This window comes from Quercus robur, chromosome 2 (genome assembly GCF_932294415.1).
Source record: "Quercus robur chromosome 2, dhQueRobu3.1, whole genome shotgun sequence".
NCBI lineage: Eukaryota > Viridiplantae > Streptophyta > Magnoliopsida > Fagales > Fagaceae > Quercus > Quercus robur.
Window position 1 is genome coordinate 21638063 of NC_065535.1, and position 19455 is coordinate 21657517.

Here is a 19455-nt window from a genome sequence, read left to right on the forward strand (position 1 = left end):
ATCCATAGAAAATATAGGGTCTTAATTGTTACTTTTGCCACAATCTTGAGTGGTCAATTGTGATTAGTTAAAAAAAAAAAAAAAAAAAAAAAAGTGACTGGGTAATTATCTATAACTCACAATTGTTTGTATCATTAAATTATGACAAAATTTTGTGGTTAAATTGCTCTAGTATAACATTCGAAACTCAATACTAGCATTATAGAAGATAATTATAGCCCTTTCAACTTTTAGTATGTTTAACTTATTTTTTGTGATGAAAATTTAAGTATTATTCTTTTTTTGTTACAACACTGAAAATGATCTGAAAAACATTTTCTATAGTTTAGTTCATTGGAAAAGTCATTAGTATTTTATGTAGCACATAGAGGCATAGTTTTCATAACCGGATCAGACTAGGAGGTCGGACTATGAAAATCGGGAATCGGGATGAAAACCGGTTTTTTAAGCCTAAAGAACCAGATTTTTTGTTAATTTTGTGAACCGTTAAAACCGGGGTTGGACCGCACGAACTGGTGAGAACCGTGCGGTCCAACCCCTTAGCAATTTTTTTTTTTTTTTTACAATTTTATTCTACTTAATTAAATTATCCATCTCTTACAAGGAATAAAAAAAAAATTATAATTAAAATCCTTCAAAGATATTCAAATTTACTTCAAAAATTAATCATAAATTTTAATGTTTTCATGGTTATTATTTTATTTTATTAACTTTCTTATTTAATTATTAAATATATGCTTGAAAATCATTAAATTTCCCTCACATATATAGATATATTGTCAATTTTGCTAGTTTTATAATTTTAATATCTATATTTAGGCTTTAATTAATTATGATGTCATCACGATTCGACCCCAGTTCGACCTCAGTTCGACCTCAAAAACTTTGAACCTCTCCCTTTTACGGTTCAATGAACGGTCCGAGTCTGAAAACCTTACATAGAGGTGGGGGTGGCTGCAAGATAGCACAACCGTGTGGATGGGTAAGAAGGAAACTCTATTGGTTTTTATTTATTATTTATTTTAGAGAAGATATTTCGTTAATCAAGATAATTTAAGGCACCAAATACCAGAAAAATATAAAAAGCTTTAGGGTAGTTTCTATTTAGATGCTATACAAATTGAATTTTGATCCGAAGAGGCCAATTTTTTATAGAAAAAAACCGAACAAATAGAATATAGGTAATACAATTTTTGTCTATGTGCGATACAATTATGTTTCTCTTATTTATTTATTTAAGGATCACTTTAGTTATCCATATTACCTTATGCATAGACATCTTAAGTTATATAAAATTAGGATGTAATATGTGTTTACAAGATGAAACATTCAATAGTAATAATGATGAAGTGGTTTTATTTAAGTGAGTGAGGTGCTTATTTTGAATTTTGCACAAAGTGTTATAAATGGATCACTTGATATTAAAATTAAGAAAATTAAATTGGACATGTGGCACAAAACTAGACAACAATTACAATTTAATTTGGATTCTAATTGTGATTTGAGTTTAATACTCCGTATATATTATATAGCTTTATAATCATCCTTATTCAAGATTATTTAGTATGGTCGGTCCCATTGTTCGAATTAATATTTAAATTAACAAATTAATGGACATATCAATGTTAAACTAAGATGTTGATTGCAAAAAAAATTGTAATTTTGGTATAAACTACAAATGCCTTCATAATTTGGGTGATAGATATCTACTAATTTGTTAATTTAGAAATTAATTTGTTACCCTAAAATGGTACATCATGAGTTTGAATTTGGGAATCAATCTCTCTAAATATAATTAGAGATGAGGTTGCTATCGATTACCTTTCAAACCCCACAAAAATAAATAGAAGTTTAGTATTGGGTACTACTATAGTATCTTTTATTTGGATGGTGGGATGGAAATTGTAAAATAATCTTCAAATTTTGAAGTATAGATGGTAGCTTACAAAAAGTCCTACTATTGGGTCTATTTGAATAGAACTTATTTTGCTGAAACTGAAAACTGAAAACATTATAGCAAAATAATTTTTAAATGTGTGAATAGTGCCGTGGAACTCATTTTAATGAAAAAGTTGCTAAAAAGTGAAATTTGTGGGTTTGTGAATAGTGCACGAATGCACTGTTCACCGTGGAAAAGTCAACAAATGCGGGCTAAAAAAAAGGGAAAATACGAAAGAAGCAAAATGTGGACATGATAAGTTAGATCCAAACCGGCACTATATCTTATGATAGATAGCTATAAGTTTCCTTGTTATTTTATGCTTTTGATATGCTGATCCAAAGGAGTTTTCTTCCTATTGATTGGAGGCTGATTTGGTCACTTGGTCAATGAGAGCTATCATTCAATCATATATATATTTGTTTAAAACAAAATTGGGAGCTATCATTCTTATCTTCATGGGGAGAGAGATTATAGTATAAGCTACTAATATTATTTTCCGGGTTAAGGTGGGCTGAACATAGTGTGAAGTCCAAAAATTAATCGCGGTACTCTCTTGTGGGTTCAGTTAGTTCAATGTAAATCACTTGTTGAATTAAAGATTTAAATTTAGAGTTCAATTCTTGTCTATACCAAAATTCAATTGACGTATTTATTCAATGATAAAGAGTAATCAACTATCTCCATAAAAAATTTAAAAAAAATCATTGTAGTGTTTGTGTAATATCGTAATATCATCACTGCACACCTTTAGTGCGATGGTCATTTCACAAGTATAAGTGTTTGTGGGGTGTGGAGAGCAAAGGCCGGGGTTCAAGTCTCTAAGAGGGATTTTCACACACATATATACTTAGATTAGGCTAGAGTAGAATTCTATCTTATATATAAATATATATATATATATTGTAATATCTTTTTTGATAGACTATAATAAGCATGGTAATGTAATAACTATTTATATTATTTAGCTATTCTTAGTTTGGTTATATTTATATTACACAAAATAATAATTCCTTATGTATAGGTGTGGTTGCACGATTTTCCTGGCCCAACTTCTGTTGATCAGGCCTTGGCCCAAAGCACAACCCACAATAAATACTTGTAGAGAATGGGTTAAAGAGCTTGGCCTCAGTGAAACTAACAAATCTGATGCATGTAGTGTACTGTTTGCAGAAAGAAATAAGAACGTAAAGAAGGATTCTTCAAGTCTGGTTTTATTTCTTTTGTTCCCCTTACAATTCTGCCGTCCCTCCTTTGAGGGATTTCATTACATTATATATTTCTCTCCTTTTCATCCCAGCCTTACACCTGTTAGTCATCCAAGCATCCACTTGAGCACCTGTCCCATCAGACGCCCTCATCAGACCTTTTGTGAGTTGCAGAGGCCAAGGCGGTACTGTTCAGGGGTCTTTTCCTCATTAATGCGGCCAAGAGGGTGGTTGGGGCGCAATTAATGTGGTGGTAGCCTTCCGTGAGATATTTTGAATTTAATTTGTTTTTTATGTTGGGGAAGGTGAGCTGAAATGGCTGAGCAGGGTTTCTCGTCTGGGCTTCGTGATGTCCGAGGAGGAGTTACTCCTCGGACAGGTTTCCTTGACGCTATCGGGGTTGAACAGAGCTTCATATGAGGCTTTTCGTTGGACAGGACTCTCCTCGGACGGGCCTGAGCTTGGAATAGCCCATTATTTTTGGGCCGGGCCCCACAATAGGTATTCTTTAAAATAATGAATAAATATTCATCTCTAAAATAGTTGTAATAGTTATTACTTAATTTGTGTAATAATTTCTAAAATTAATATATTTTCAAATATAAAAAAAATATTATTTTTAGCTGAATATAAAATAAATAAATAAACTTTATATATTCACATAACAATTATAAAAATAAAAAGGGTAAACTACATATTTGATCCCTATCCTTTACACCATATTTCAATTTAGTCCCTAACCTTTTAATTGTGTCAATTTGGTCCCTAACTTTTCAATCTCGTTTTAATTTAGTCTCTACTGTTATATCTTGGATGAAAATTGATGATATGGAAAACGGTCAAAATAAAATTTTAGTTTATTCTCACATCAACGGAAGCTAATTTTTTATTTTGACTATTAAACATATCATCAATTTTCATTCAAAAGATAACAACATGGACTAAATTGACACGTTACTAAAAGGTTAAGGACCAAAATGACACAATTAAAAGGTTAGGAATCAAATTAAAATATGATGTATAAGATAGAGACAAAAAATGTAGTTTACCCAAATAAAAATCATAAAAAATAATTCATCTCCCTCTCATATTTAAAGAAAATTATTTTTAAGGAAATGTAATTATAAGTGTAAAATATTTCAAATGTTACAACTTATTAGCAAACCGACGAATAGGATTGGTTATATTACTACAAATTTGTTTGAATCCTGTGTAACAAACATGTCATAATAATTGGACAGAAAGATCCCATAAAACGAAACAAAAATTAAAGATAATCGGATAATAATTGACAGAAAGATCCCATAAAACAAAACAAAATGAATAAAGATAATCAGAGAGAAAGAGAAAGAGAACGAATAAGAAAATAGTCAGCAACCTGTTTCTCAAATCACAAATCCCTACAACTACTCTAGCTCAAAACGACGACTTTTCTAGTTTTCTCTACGACCCATCAATTCCTCTACCCCATTTCCTCTCTTTCTGTAAAGTGAGAAATCGCATGATACCCAGAAGCAATAATCTCTTCTACACAGTACACTATACATAGAAAAGTAGAAGAGCTGCTCTGCTCTGCTCTCAGCTCTCTAGAGTAAAAGGAGAGTTGTAGAGAGCAAAAAATCAAAAATGGGTTGTGGGAATGTGTTCTTCACACTACTCATAACCTTCTCAGTAGCTCTAATCACCTACAACATAATCATCTCATCCAATGCTCCTCTCAAGCAAGAGCTTCCAGGCCCATCCAGATCTTCTTCATCAATCACAGTGGACCCCATAATCAAGATGCCTTTGGACAAATCCAGAGGTGGGTCCGGTTCGAAGAGGCTGTTCCACACGGCGGTGACTGCCTCGGACTCTGTCTACAACACGTGGCAGTGCAGAGTCATGTACTACTGGTTCAAGAAGATGAAGGAAACACCCAATTCTGATATGGGTGGGTTCACCAGGATCTTGCATTCTGGGAAGCCTGACAAACACATGAATGAGATCCCAACTTTTGTTGCTCAGCCTCTCCCTTCTGGAATGGACCAGGTTCGAAATCTTATCTTATTACAGTCTCTGTCAATTGGGTTTTCTCTTTTCTGTTGTGGGGTCTTTAAGTTTTTTGAGATATCAATGGGTTGGGAAAGCTTGAGGCTTGATTTGGGTTGTTGAAAGAGAAATGTAGGAATTGGCAAAAGTTCAAATTATTTTTATTTTTTTAAAATTTATTTATGGCAAAGAAAGATAAGCCTCAGTCAGACTTGTGTTGTCATTTCCTTTATTTTCTCCTAATTGGCTCTTGCTGGAACCAATTAAGGGGTGAAATTTTTTAGTGCGTGTGTTTGTGTGTTTTGGCCTTATCTTGTCTTTTGGATTCATTATGAGCTGTTGAGGGTTCAGGCTAAAGCTTCCCTCTCCCCCAAATTAATTAATTTGTCCTGGGAACACTACAAATAACTTTTGAAAAGCGTGATTGCTTTGTAGATAAGCATAGATGCATATATTTTGATTAGTCGATGGTTGGGGGTGAGGGATTTGACCTTGGATGTCTCCATCGAAAACACCAGGAGGTGTCAACCAATTGAGCTACAAGGCTCTTGGCTGCATAGATAAATATGTTCTATACTATGATTTTTCTTCTAAAGGTTTAGAATTCTATGTTAAGTTTATGATTACTTCTATGTGTTTCATTCTCTCCATACTGCAACTAGGCAGAAACACGAGATAATGTTTACAAGGAGCAGAAATCTGTTAAAAATTGGACATTTGTAGGTGCGTAATTTAAAGAACCATTGGATGAATAGGGTGGTTTATTTTATTCTTAATCCAAAACATTAGATTAACTTTTAGGCCTCTTTAGCAGTATTTGAAAACTACATCTTGTCCATATGAGAATGAGAGAGAATAAAATCCCCTTGTAATGTCTAACCTTTCTAGTTCTTTGGCGTAGATGTACCCAATCCAACTCATCAATCTATGAGCCATTCTCTGACTGATTGTTTGATTTAGATAGGTTTTCTCAATAGATGTCAGAGGAAAACTATGAACTTGAAAATAAGGATTTACGTTTTTTTTATAGGTGAAAATAAGGATTGACTACTACTTTTTTCTTTCTTCTTCTTATTCTTCTTGTTCATTTTTTTTTTTCTCCTGTCACCTCTATTCTTTCTGGTTGCTACTAGAACGTACCTTCTAAGTTGTGTATTTCATATCTCACAATTACAGGGTTATATAGTCCTCAACAGACCTTGGGCATTTGTGCAATGGCTTCAACAAGCAGACATTAAAGAAGAGTATGAAGTTCATAACAACCAACCTAATTTTAATATATGATGAGTTGATTTCTTTTCCCTTTTTAATTTCTTTGGGTAAATATGACTTTATGTATACTATTCATACCATGTATCCAGCTACATACTGATGTCGGAGCCAGATCATATTATTGTCAAGCCCATACCGAACTTATCAAGAGATGGGCTTGGAGCTGCATTTCCATTCTTTTATATTGAACCTAAGAAGTACGAGTCAGTACTAAGAAAGTATTTTCCTGAGGAAAAGGGACCAATAACTGACATTGACCCAATAGGGAATTCTCCTGTCATAGTTGGGAAGGTGTGTATGTGATTTGGATTCATGAGAGTAATGCCACTCTCTTTTGGTTTATATTTGACATTTTCTTACTTTTTATAAAATATTAATAGGAATCTCTCAAAAAAATAGCTCCCACTTGGATGAATGTTTCCTTAGCAATGAAGAAGGATCCTGAAACTGATAAGGCTTTTGGTTGGGTGCTTGAAATGTAAGCCTTCTCTAATTTAATTCGATATTGTGTTGGTGTTTAGGTACATTACTGACTTCTACATCATATCTTATTATAAATCTAGGTATGCTTATGCTGTTTCATCTGCTCTGCATGGTGTTGGTAACATCTTGTACAAGGACTTCATGATTCAGGTTTGATAGGATTATCATTGCTTTTATTGCCTTGAAGTGTAGAATATATTAATTATGGCAAGTTAATGACTAACTCTAGGATTGGATTTTGTTAGAAGAACATATCCCTGAACAGTTTATGGCAGAACTGGCGTTGTTATAGCCAGACAAAGTTTTCAAAAATATATTTTGAATTTCCTGAAAGTTTGTCTACTGCATATATCATGTTTTTATCTCTTACAATTCACCAATCTACTAGTAATTAGTCTCCTGCAATTAATATTCGGGTAAACATTCTGAGTTATTTGAGAATGGCAACATTTGCTCCTTTAATTCCATTTTTAACATGTTCTGTTTACCCCAATATTAATTATCTTGAACTTTTCTGAGTTCATTGCTGGATTTGTCATTTTCCAGAATTTGAAATTTATGCCACTTATTGCAAGTTCTGTTTGAGTCCTGAATTTTTTATGGTTCTCTAGTCTGGACCTTTAACTCTAGCGATAATGAAAGTAACCATCCTTTATTTGAATGCATTCGATTTTGTGGGATCTTAACCACCTAATTGGATAAGGGCTTGTTTGTTTTTAGTCTAAAATCCAGCTTAGTCTCACCACCAGCTTATGTACTAGATTTTAAAGCCTCATTTTTTCTATGTAAACAGTACTTTTGGTCAGCCTATTTTTCAAGCAAAAAATAAGCCAATGAAAATAAGCTTTATCCCAAAAAGATCTGCTAGCATCTTGTGCCATTTCTTAATGTTGGACGCCTGTCTTCATACTCATAAAATGTAATGAAGTTTTCATAAGGATATATGTTGGGATGTAATTAAAAACATAGTAGTAAAAGATTGCTGTCATAGTATTTCTATATATTTAGTCTGCTACTGTTTAAGTTACTAGCAGTTGCCTGTTTTGTGACTTTTATCAGCCTCCATGGGATACAGAAGTTGGCAAGAAGTTCATAATTCATTATACTTATGGATGTGACTACAATATGAAGGTAGGTTTTCTGTGACTGAGGTTTTTTTTTTTTTTTTTTTTTTTTTTTTTTTTTTTTTTTCAGGTTTAACATTTCTTTAGAGATAGGAAGTGTAGGATGCATTTTTTTTTCTTTTGGGTTTCAGTTAGGTAGAAGAAAATTTTTGTGAGCTTTGGATTTACTACTACTTAATCTGTTTCCAGTTTATGAGAAAAGAAGATAAAACTTGCTTCCTTGTTTATTCTTTAGCTTATGTTGTCTACCTTGCATGCTCCAATATTCAGGGTGAGTTAACCTATGGAAAGATAGGAGAATGGAGGTTTGACAAAAGGTCTTATGATTCTGTTGCACCGCCAAGAAACCTTCCACTTCCTCCACCAGGTGTTCCTGAAAGTGTGGTATGTTTTATGTCACCATTAAAGTCCCAAGCTTATTGCTACTTAATTGGTTATACCAAGAAGATGGAAGATATGTGCTTTTAAAAATCATACCTTCTCTGCCTCTATTTTATTTTCGTTTTCTTGGAACACTTTTGCCTGAATTATGGACATAGATGATAGAACTTACTGTACCAAAGTTTTCCCTGGTTAATTGGTCTGAGCAACATTTAGGTACGAGCATTTTTCCAGGGCACATCTAGATATTAATTTATAAGCAATTTGTAGCTGAGCTAGATCCTGGGGTAATACTTAAATCTCATTAACAAAGGAAGCTACAATCATATCCAATTTTATAAGTAATTTATCACACTTTTTTCCCTCCTTATATGTGCTATTCATAGAGGTGTATGACTTAGGTTTCTTATTTACATTTTTAAACCATCTGACAATTGGACACAATTGGACATGTAGGTGGGCCCTGAGAAACTTACACGAGTCGCAGCCCCTGGGGGTGGGGGAGGGGGGGGAAGGGGGGAGTTAGTGGTTCACCCTTTTTATTATTAATTTTCCATGATCATAAAAAAGATTATAACAAATTAGGTGCTTTGTGATGGCAGTACATATGGCAAATAGCAAAGAGTAGGATCCCCAGTCTGCAAAAGAGTAGGTAACAATGGTTTTGCACTATTGAATAAGAAATAATGCAATATAAAATGTCCACCTAAACAGAAAGGTTAGGCTTGCTTCAAAGGATCAATTTAGGGGCTCTTTAGTTAACAGTAAGTCAATTGTAGTTATTGAGCGTGCCTTTTATGTTGGATGTGGGATTATACTTGATAGGCTTTATTCACTGATCTCTTTCTTCCAATTACTTGGGGAAAAAAATAAAAGTTAACTGTAGTTGTTGTACATAATTTAAGCCAAGCCTTTACTTGTTGCTTTAGGAATTGAGTAGCAGCTATTTATTCACTAGTTTTTTTTCAAATTACTTTGCACAAAAACAAATCAAAGAGCTAATATCATTGTTGGACATAATTAAGCCAAAGCTTTATGACTTGTTACTTTAAGAAGGGAGTAAACAATCATTTCATCCCACTAACCTTTGTTAGAGATGCTAAAACAAACGTTTAAAAGGATAAAATTGTAATAGAAGGGTAAAATGGTAATTCTGTTGACATCCATGCTTTCTCTCACTTTCTGCCTGGTTTGGGTGGACGGTTGGATGGTTTTTGGTGAGCCTTGGTGGAAACAACGCTTTCCATCCTCACCTTTCTATCCTTCATATTTTCCTCCCTACAAACATAGTCAAAATGTTTTCATTCAATTACCACAAGAGAATTCCAAGTAATGATAATATTGTCTCATGAGATCATTTCTTCTAAGTTTTTGGTTTTGACCATTGACCTCTAAAGCAAATTTCTGTATTGCAGGTGACTCTGGTAAAAATGGTCAATGAAGCCACAGCAAATATTCCAAATTGGGGATCGTAGAGAAGAGACCCAGATCAAAGATTGCTTGAGATAAAGCTATGTTTTGGTTCAGGAAGATATAGGTGCTTGACACTCGTACAGATGTCATCTATGCGAAAACGCTTGTTAAGTTTTAAGTCTTCTTAAATTGGATTGCAAATACGTGCCCTACTGATCAGTTGGGAGTCCAAAAACTGCAAAAATGTACAATGTTGTGTGTAGCTTTATGTGCAGATGTGCCAAAGTTTGTAATGCGATAACCCCAATAAATGCGCCCTTAAAGAATTAGGGGTTTTAGTTTTTACTATTGAAAAATGTAGAGAAGTGAAAGTAGACAAGTTGACGAGATAGAGGTGCCATTTATCATTGCCGTTTACTTGAAAATTACAAGAACCCAGTTTATTGCTTTGTTCTTGCCCATTCTTGTACACTATTTTACTGCATATTTCTATTGACTTTTTCAATAAGAAGTTCAGATAAAAGTTTATTCTCAATAAAGCTTACTTCTCAGGCCTTTCCATGTTTTATATCTCAGGCAACGTTCTTTGACTTAATTTTAATACTAAATTCCTTACGAGAGCACAAGCTCGGTACCTAGTTATGTGGTAAAGAATTATGGATCTTTGAAGAATACCAAAAGTGCGTGAGAATACACCTAGGCTCTATTTGCTTTAACATAAAATATTTTTTGAAAAACATTTTTGGTCTTTTCAGGTGTTTGGAATGATTGAAATTTGAAAACATTTTTTTTTTTATTGATTAGGATAAAAGGGTTTTAAACGGCTACAAATGTTTTAAGCTACTAATTGGATAGCATAGCATAATACATTTTTAGCCGTCAATCATGGAGAAGCCCCCTTTTGTCTTATGAACTTCCCCTCCCCCCAAAATGTCTCTACTTGCCAACTTAGTTGTCCTAATAACCATTTTACTTGCAATGGATTTTTTTATTCTAATCTAAAATAGAAATTCTCTTCTTTGTGTGTGTTGGTATTACCCCAATTAAGAGGACTTTTTGGATTTAAATAACGTGACACTGTATACATTGTGAAATATCATAAATAAAATCATAAACCATGAAATGGATTTGATAATTTTCCCCTAATAGAATCTTTGTCAACCTTTATTGTGGCCCTCTCGCTCTCTTCTCTCTCTACCTTCCCCAACTGGCCTTCCTCAACCACTGCTCCACCTTGCTGATATGGAAGGTTACAACAGTGACCTGTCAAACTAGTGATATTTGTTCAACGAGATCGATAAGACCATCACTCTACAACGCAAGGACCCCCTAAGGTTGAATCCGAATAGAAAAGAGAGAAAGGAGGTTGGAGCCTAGGGAGGTCACGGATTTGGAATAGATTAAGTGAGCTTCTAAGGCTTACAGTGATTTCTAAGGACTTAGGGCGAAGATTGGTATGTGAGATTTGACGTAGAGGTTAGTAAATTGGATAGAAGCATTCATGGGTTGTAGAACTACTCGTTTTTGATTGCTCAAATCATGTTTTGCTTTGTTGTTAGTTGCAGTAATGAGCATTTCAAGGAGATGGATCATTGTGATGGTGTTGTTTTTTTGTTGTTGTGTGTTTATAATATAAAAATAATTTTAAGACCAAATATTGTGGTAAATTTTTACTATAATTATTTGTTCGCATAAAGCTACATGTAGTGCTAGAAAGAATGACGAGTGTGACTTGGTAGCCATAACATGTGAAAGTTTAGTAACCATGCCATGCGTGTCTTGGCAAAAATGCCATTGGAAGACACTTGTCTATCATGTGAGAGAAATAGAATATTTGTCAAGAGGGTGATATATTGAAAGACATTTATCATATTACTTGGAAAATGTGGTAGTTGATTACTACAAATAATTACCCCTTCCCTTACTTTGTCCAGTAGTTTTGGGCTCAAAATAACTACCTTTCATGCTATATAAGAAGCCCTTTGCATGAAGAAAAAGAAACAATCAACCAAGCACATCAAAGAGAACATGAGATTCTTCAAGGCAACGTGCCTTCTTAGAGATAGGTAGTTCTTCTAAATTTGTTTAGGAGAAATCTTCTTGTAAGCAATTTAGTGATCTTTTATTAATTTCAAGTAAGCCTTCATTAAAAAAGAAAAAGAAAAAAGTAAGCCTTCATTAAATAGTGCTCTTTAATTTAGATTAATTTAGTTCAAGTAGATTTAATCAAATTCTTAGTTTGTTAATCATGATTACTCTGAACTGAGGTTGTAACAACACACAAAGTTAGATGCTTGCAAGAATATTCATAAATTAAGAATTTATTTTTGTCAAACGTTATGTTTTAAAGAATTAATTGATGATGTCATTAGATGAATTCCTCGTCTGCACTGTTTGGAAGACCAAATGAAACTTGCAATAAGGTGAAGGACTCGAAAGTAATGACACCAAAGTGGTGCTGGTCAAAAACCCTCTTATGCTAAAATTATACAGATGAGATGGAATCAATGTAATGTCTATTGGATAAGTTATATAATAGTTTTCGTACATGGTTCTATCATTGGAGGCTTGTATTTATAGCCTTTAGCTCTAGCTGGCAGTTAGAGGTATAATTGTTGTATCTTTACTAGTGGTTGTAACTCATGATAGTTAATGGTCATTGATGAATTTATAAACGGTCATTCATTTAATGTCTTATATCAGTTACGGAAGAGTTAATGATGGTTATTATCTTATTCATCAGTTGCTCTCTTATTCTTTGATCGTTCTTTTATATTTGAACAATCAAAGGAATATCGAGTTCATCATCTTAGATCATCCACACCTTTTGGAATTTCGTACCCATAGCATTTAATTCAGCGTGACACTACCTGTCAGATCATGGACATGTGTCATTCTTTTACCTGTTGGATATGCAAACAAGTTGGAGGTGTCTCTCGGACTTCCCGTGCACAAATTCCCAATTTTCTTTCCTTTTTTCCTTCTCTTTCTTTTTCCTTACTTTATTATTATTATTATTTTTTTCACTTCTTCTTCTCCAAGCTTGAGCTAATGCCTCCTCCTAGTAAAATTTCTTTTCCTTTTCTTTCTCCAAATGTTTTATATTAATGGCTAATTACTCTCAGGTTAGGTGTGCTTCTCCTTCTATTTCCTTTTTCTTTGCTAGATTAGGAGTTTTTCTCTAGTATTTCCTTGATCCTTCAATCTTTATCTTCATTTTACTTAGCAAAAGAAATGGCCGATGAGGAAGGTAGAGCTATTGAGATTAGGTCGAGTGACTTAGAAATGGGCTTATCGTCTAGTGATGACCCTATTAGCATGGAGGTAGATACTACTACTTCTAAACCCCTGTCCTCCTCATGACTTAAGACCCTTTATGCTCTTGAAGAGACTTGTAATATGGAGGAGAAACATATTGCTAGGATTAGAAAAAGATTTCAGTTTTTAGAAGAAACTATGATAGCCTTCCTCATCCAAATGAAAAGGCTTGTACCTTTGCCCATGGTAAAGTGTACTTCAATGAGGCCAATTTTTGGTGTGGTCTTCATTTTCTTGTTCATCCCTTTATCATTGAGCTACTTTAGATAGCTACTTAATTATCTAAAGATAGCCCTTGGACAACTTGTCCCCAATGCTTGGCGTACCAATTTGGGTGTCTGTCCATTATTAGGGTAGACGAGTTTGTGTACCTTTACCATCTAAAGGATTCCAAGCACCATGGTTACTATGAATTCATGCCTTGGGAGAGTTCATGTCTAAGGAACCGACGTGGCGACATCGAAAAATAGGGTACGGCCCACGACACTCACAATGTCTTTACCGCCTAAAGGAGTCCAAGCACCATGGTTAATATGAATTCATGACCTTTGATATTCTTTTGACCATTCAAATATAAAAGAATTACTAAGGAATAAAGGGGTAACTGATGAATAAGATAATAATTGTCATCCAATAATCAATGGATGATGGATGCAGCATTTAAGAGTATCAATAACGCTTCCATAACTGATAGAGAAGACAACTGATGAATAACTGTTTGTAAAGTGATCAATGACCTTTAACTACCATGAGTATTACAACCACTATAAAGATACAACAATTATGCCTCTAACGGCTTACTATAGCAAAATGCTATAAATACAAGCTTCCAAGTTAGAATCATGTACGAAAACTATTTTATTACTTATTAAGTAGACATTACATTCCATCCTAAGTGTCTAACTTTACCATTGAAGGGTCCTTGGCCAGTACTACTCCGATGTCATTAATTTCAAGTCATTTACCTTATTGCAGGTTTTATTTGGTCTTCTGAATAGTGTAGATAAGGAATTTAACTGACGATCTCTAGCATCATCACCAATCAATGGCTTGAAAATGTTTTCGAGGCAATTTTCATTCGTTAATATTTGGAAAAACCAAATCCATCTTAGCCCCCATCTTCTATATATACAAGTTGTAGCTAGTGCATTGCATGAACTTTTAAGTATGTTAACTTATAATTATTAATTAACTAGCATGTAACCCATGTAAATGCATGGATGCATTTAAAATTGAACACAATTTTTATTGCAAAAATATAAATTATTATTCAAATTATTAAAAAAAAAAAAAAAAAAGCATGTAACACATGCATACGTATGGATACATTTAAAATTAATCACAATTTTTATTATAAAAATATAAATAATTAGTCAATTTTTTTAAAGTAAACGTAATTAGTCACATATTAAAATTCTTACCTAAATTTAATACTACTTATGATCTTTTTTTCTCTAATTTTTAATAAAATAGAATGTATGGTGAACTTTGTTGTGTGGTGATTTTTATTGAGTATATGTTGATAGGCCAAGAATGTATTGACCCCTTTGTGATGAATTAACCAATTAATTAGCCAAGTTAATTAATTAATGCAATTAGCATGCAATAAACGTAGTAGCACAAACAAATCATCAACTAAGCTAAAATGCAGCAAAAAATAAATTAACACGGTGATTTGTTTACAAATGGGGAAAACTTACATGACAAAAACCCCACCAAGTGATTTTAAGGTCACAATTCCCGAGAATTCACTATTATCACAACAAGCGGTTACAAGTAAAGGAATTCCAGTACCTTATATCAACCTACAGTTGAACCCTTACCCCAATACTCAATTGGACTTGTTCTGTAGTGACAATCTCTCCTTTCAATGTATAGCTCCCAGTACGTGACTAACCAATTCAATGCACGGATCCCAGTATGCGGCTTACTTACCAACTTGAGAAAGATGTTGGCTGCAAAGTTCTTCAGTTCATCAACACGATGAGCATCACGAAGTTTCTTGGTTACAAAACCCTACGGTGTACAAACACAACAACTTCTTGAATAAAAAGATGAACTAGGGCATATGTCTTCAGTTCACAATATACTTGTAAAGAACTTTTTCATTGAGATGCATCAGCTGTGACGGCTCTTAAAACAATCCTTATATATGTTTAGGGTTGTGTGAAAAAGAAAGCCCAAACATCTATTCACAAATTGGAGTGAAATCAGCTCTGAAAAATTGATTTTCATAAACCTCGACAGATAACCTATCTATCGAGCAGCTGTCGAATATCGAGCTTAAACAGCCTTTTAAACCTCGATAGATACTAGCTGTCGAGTTTTAAAATCCAACACTTCTTCACTTATTTTTTGGACAAACTTGCGTGGCTTTAACAATTGAACTTGAAACCTTGTTCCTTGAAACATTAAACACATCCTAGATCTACCCAATTATAAGTAAAGTGTGTTTTGTCAAATGATTAGCCAATTCTATATTGACATATGTTCCTAACAATGAATCACATATGTCCTAACATATGTGATTGGTTTTTATTATTATTATTATTTTATAATTTATAGTTCATTAATATTAGATTCTTAGTATTTTGCACTCATTAACTCACTTAGTACAAAGATTAAAAAACATAAATGGACACATGACATAAACTCAAGTGAATAATTATAGTGTGGTACCTGCATAAATTTAGATACATGGTGCAAAATTTGATTCTAATTTTAAATTCTAATTGAACTTTTTTTGAGTTTTGCCTATTAAAATGTGATTTTTTTTAAAAAAAAAAAAAAATTTATAGTTCATTAACATTAGATTCTTAGTATTTTGTACTCATTAACTCAGTTGGCATAAAGATTAAAAAACTTAAGTGGACACATAGCACAGATTTATGTGGATAATTATGGTGTGGTCCCCATATAAATTCAGACCCATGGTGCAAAATTGGATTTTAATTTCAAATTTTATTTGAATTTTCTCTGAGTTTTTCCTATCAATATATATAGATGTTGCAACGAAACTCATATGAAGTCTTGTTATCTAAAAATATAAATTAGAAACATGTAAATAACAAACAAATTCTTATAAAGAAGCAAATCCGCTTTCAACCATTGCAAAATTGATAAATAGAAATTAACAGAAAAATATTGCGCACAAGGTCCACGGAAATCAACTTATTTAATAATATTATTTATATAATACTTGAAAGATTACTAGAGAATTTTTTTTTTTTTTTTTTTTTTTTTGCGGGGGTAAATTATTATAGAAATTTTGGGGCAATATTTTTTTGCTCTATTAAAACTTATATTATTTTTAACTATGATCTATAAAATTTTAGATGTACAATCCAAAAAAATGTGTATTACATTTGATAAAATGAACACAACCCAAAAATAAAGGTAAATTTTGATTACCTAAAACTTCTTTCTGATTATATGAATTAGATATACCAACATAGAAAATTTTAAGTAGAAAGACAAATACGTTCGAAAATGGAGTCACATCGATATTGGAAACAGTACACAATCTAATGAATCAATGTTAATCACTAAAGCAAAAGAAAAAGAAAAATAAAAGCGAAAAGAAGAAGGAATTAAAATATGTCAATACTCATTCATGTTAACAATAAAATAATGATAGTTATTCTACCATTATGCAACCATTCGGCCTGTCCATGGGTTGGGTTGGATCGGGTTTGGGCTCAACCTGCATCCGATTCGACCAGATCGGGTGGATGAACTTTCAACCCATTGCCGACTGAGAGGATGATCTGTTCCGATGGGTTGGAACATCAAAGAGCAAAGGTCGGATCGAGTGGAGTCGAGATTTAGAAAGTAGAGAAAATCCGACGAGAAAACGATGAAAATCGGCCAAAATCCTTTGAGATCTTGTCAGATCCGGCGAGATTTCACCAAAACTAGCCAAGATCTTGACTAGATTTGGCAAAATCTCGCCAAATCTAACCAAGAAATCAACTAGATCTAGCGAAATCTTGCTGGATCTAGTCAAAAAAATCTCAGAACTCGCCAGATTTATCAAATAACGCCAAAATATTTATGGGTTGGTCGATTCGGGTTTCTTGGATTTTGAAGAAGGAGAACCGACGTTCGACCCATCAAAGTCAGGTTCCGGAGGAAGCAATTCGTTGTTGACTGTTGGAGAAGTCAGTTCAATCGAAGGCAGGTCGGGTTCGGTTGGTAGTGGCGGGTGGGTCGAGTCCGGCGGTTGACTGGATAGCCCTAGCAACCACCTTGTGATCTGTCAATAAAAAAAACATCAAACACATGATGAGCAAATCACCATTTGACTTTAATATTCAAACTAAAAAGATTGATAATTCAAACAATAAACTAAAAAAGTTCGTTGCTAACAAAAATGAAACAACACTTGGCTTTGTATTCATTGGACATTTGCCTATTTCCCATACTGCAGGGCGGCTCATAAAAAAACACCCATATCTATATCATAGTCTATATCATGTGTGTTTGCCTCCAAATTAAAAAGCCAACTTATTTTACTATTTAACTTATTTATGCTACTATTCATGGGCCCCATCGCACTTTTTGGTATTATTCATGGGTCCCATGATACTATTTCAACTAACTTTTACCGTTATCTATAATACTTTCAGTAAAAAAATTTCAGTTTCAGTAAAATAAGTGAATCTCAAATAAACCCTACGTGAGCGTTTGGATTCAACTTAATCCAGCGTTTTCAATCTGCGTTTGCGTTTTGCTGAAGCTGGGACCCATGCTCATTGGAGGAAACGCAAGGCTGCTGAGAAACGCAAGTTTTCAGCCGCACTATTTGACCAAGTCAACCGTGAACAGTGCACCCGTACATTGTTCACGGACCCACAAATTCCACTTTTCAGCAACTTTTTTATTAAAAATGGGTCCTATGGCACTATTCACATATTTAAAAATTATTTTGCTACAGTGTTTTTAGTTTTAGTTTTCAATTTCAGCAAAAATAAGCTCAATCCAAACGGACCCTACATGTCACTAAAATGATCAATGTTCATATTTTAATAGTATAACTTGAAATGTAAAAGGAGAAAGGACAACAATTAAATTTGATAAGAGAGTACCTGCAGTTATATTTAAGACAATATCATATATGTAATCCTCATCGGTTTTGGTCCAAAAATGGTAGTCCTACCAGAGAGAAAGAGACAGAGACAAAAACTCTCACAATCTTGAATACTACTCCACATGAATTTAAAGGGTAATTTGCAATTTGTGCTCCAGTTTACCTTTACCATTTTGAACACTGAAGAGGCTAGTAATATAAAGTGGTATTTTACAACAAAGCTTATGGCTTCTCAACTTATATTGCCTTCTATGCTCAACTCTCTCTCTCTCTCTCTCTCTCTCTCTCTCTCTGTGACAATTAGTTTTTTTTTTTTTGAGGGGCCGTGACAATTAGTTTAGGTGAAAGTGAATCATTTTTATACAATCATGTCCATGTAAGTATGTAACTTTCTATTTCCCTCCTTACCTCTCATCTTGTAAAGTTGTAACTGAAATCTCATTGCTTTTAAAATTTTATTATATTTACTTCGCATTCTGGTGAAAGTGTTGTTGACTATTGAGAGAGAGAGAGAGAGAGAGGGAGAGAGAGAGAGAGAGAGAGGCGTAACATCCTACGGATGAAACAAATAAAGGAAAAAAAATTTATGGGCTTATTCTCTATGTAACTATTTTTTCTTTTAAATCAAGATGTAACTTATTTTTATAATATCTATTAAATGTTGAAAGATGTAATATAATTACATTTTAATTTTTTTGGAGTAATTTAAGGATATCTATTTACTATTAAATTAAATACAATTTTTTTTTTGAGATAAAAGATAGAAAATTAAATTCAAATGTTAAAGCAATGAACATATAACGATAATTTATTTTGCAATATTTTAGGAGGCTCATTATGACATGTCAAGCATTCATGACCAATGGCGACTCCAGGAATATTTTTCAGGGTGTTCCTGGGTGGGCTTGCTCTGTTACAATTTTTTTTTCTTTAGATTCTCTATTACAATTTTTTCTTTTTTACATTTTAGTTCATTTTTTTTTTTTTTAGCTTTTTCTTTTTGCTTGAAACCAATGTTATGAATATTGTTTTGGACACTGTTTCAATTTGTTTAGTGGAACAGAATATTTTGGTACTGATCTATTTCGACGTACCATTTCAGGGTATTTCGGGGTTTCTAAAAAAAATTAAAAATAATATATATTTATATTTATATTTTCTTATACACTATAAAATTATTGATCCAAATAAGTAAAC

General features: G+C 33.2%; 1 protein-coding gene across 1 annotated transcript; it reads left to right on the forward strand.

Annotated features, from left to right (window-relative positions):
• The first annotated feature begins 4464 nt into the window (after nt 1-4464).
• LOC126712876 (hydroxyproline O-arabinosyltransferase 1) lies at nt 4465-10300 on the forward strand. The gene is made up of 8 exons (XM_050412382.1): nt 4465-5178; nt 6355-6422; nt 6540-6741; nt 6831-6928; nt 7014-7083; nt 7993-8064; nt 8328-8441; nt 9854-10300. Exons 1-8 carry the CDS (start codon nt 4774-4776, stop codon nt 9911-9913), a joined length of 1089 nt encoding a protein of 362 aa, XP_050268339.1. The 5' UTR covers nt 4465-4773; the 3' UTR covers nt 9914-10300.
• Nucleotides 10301-19455: the final 9155 nt, after the last annotated feature.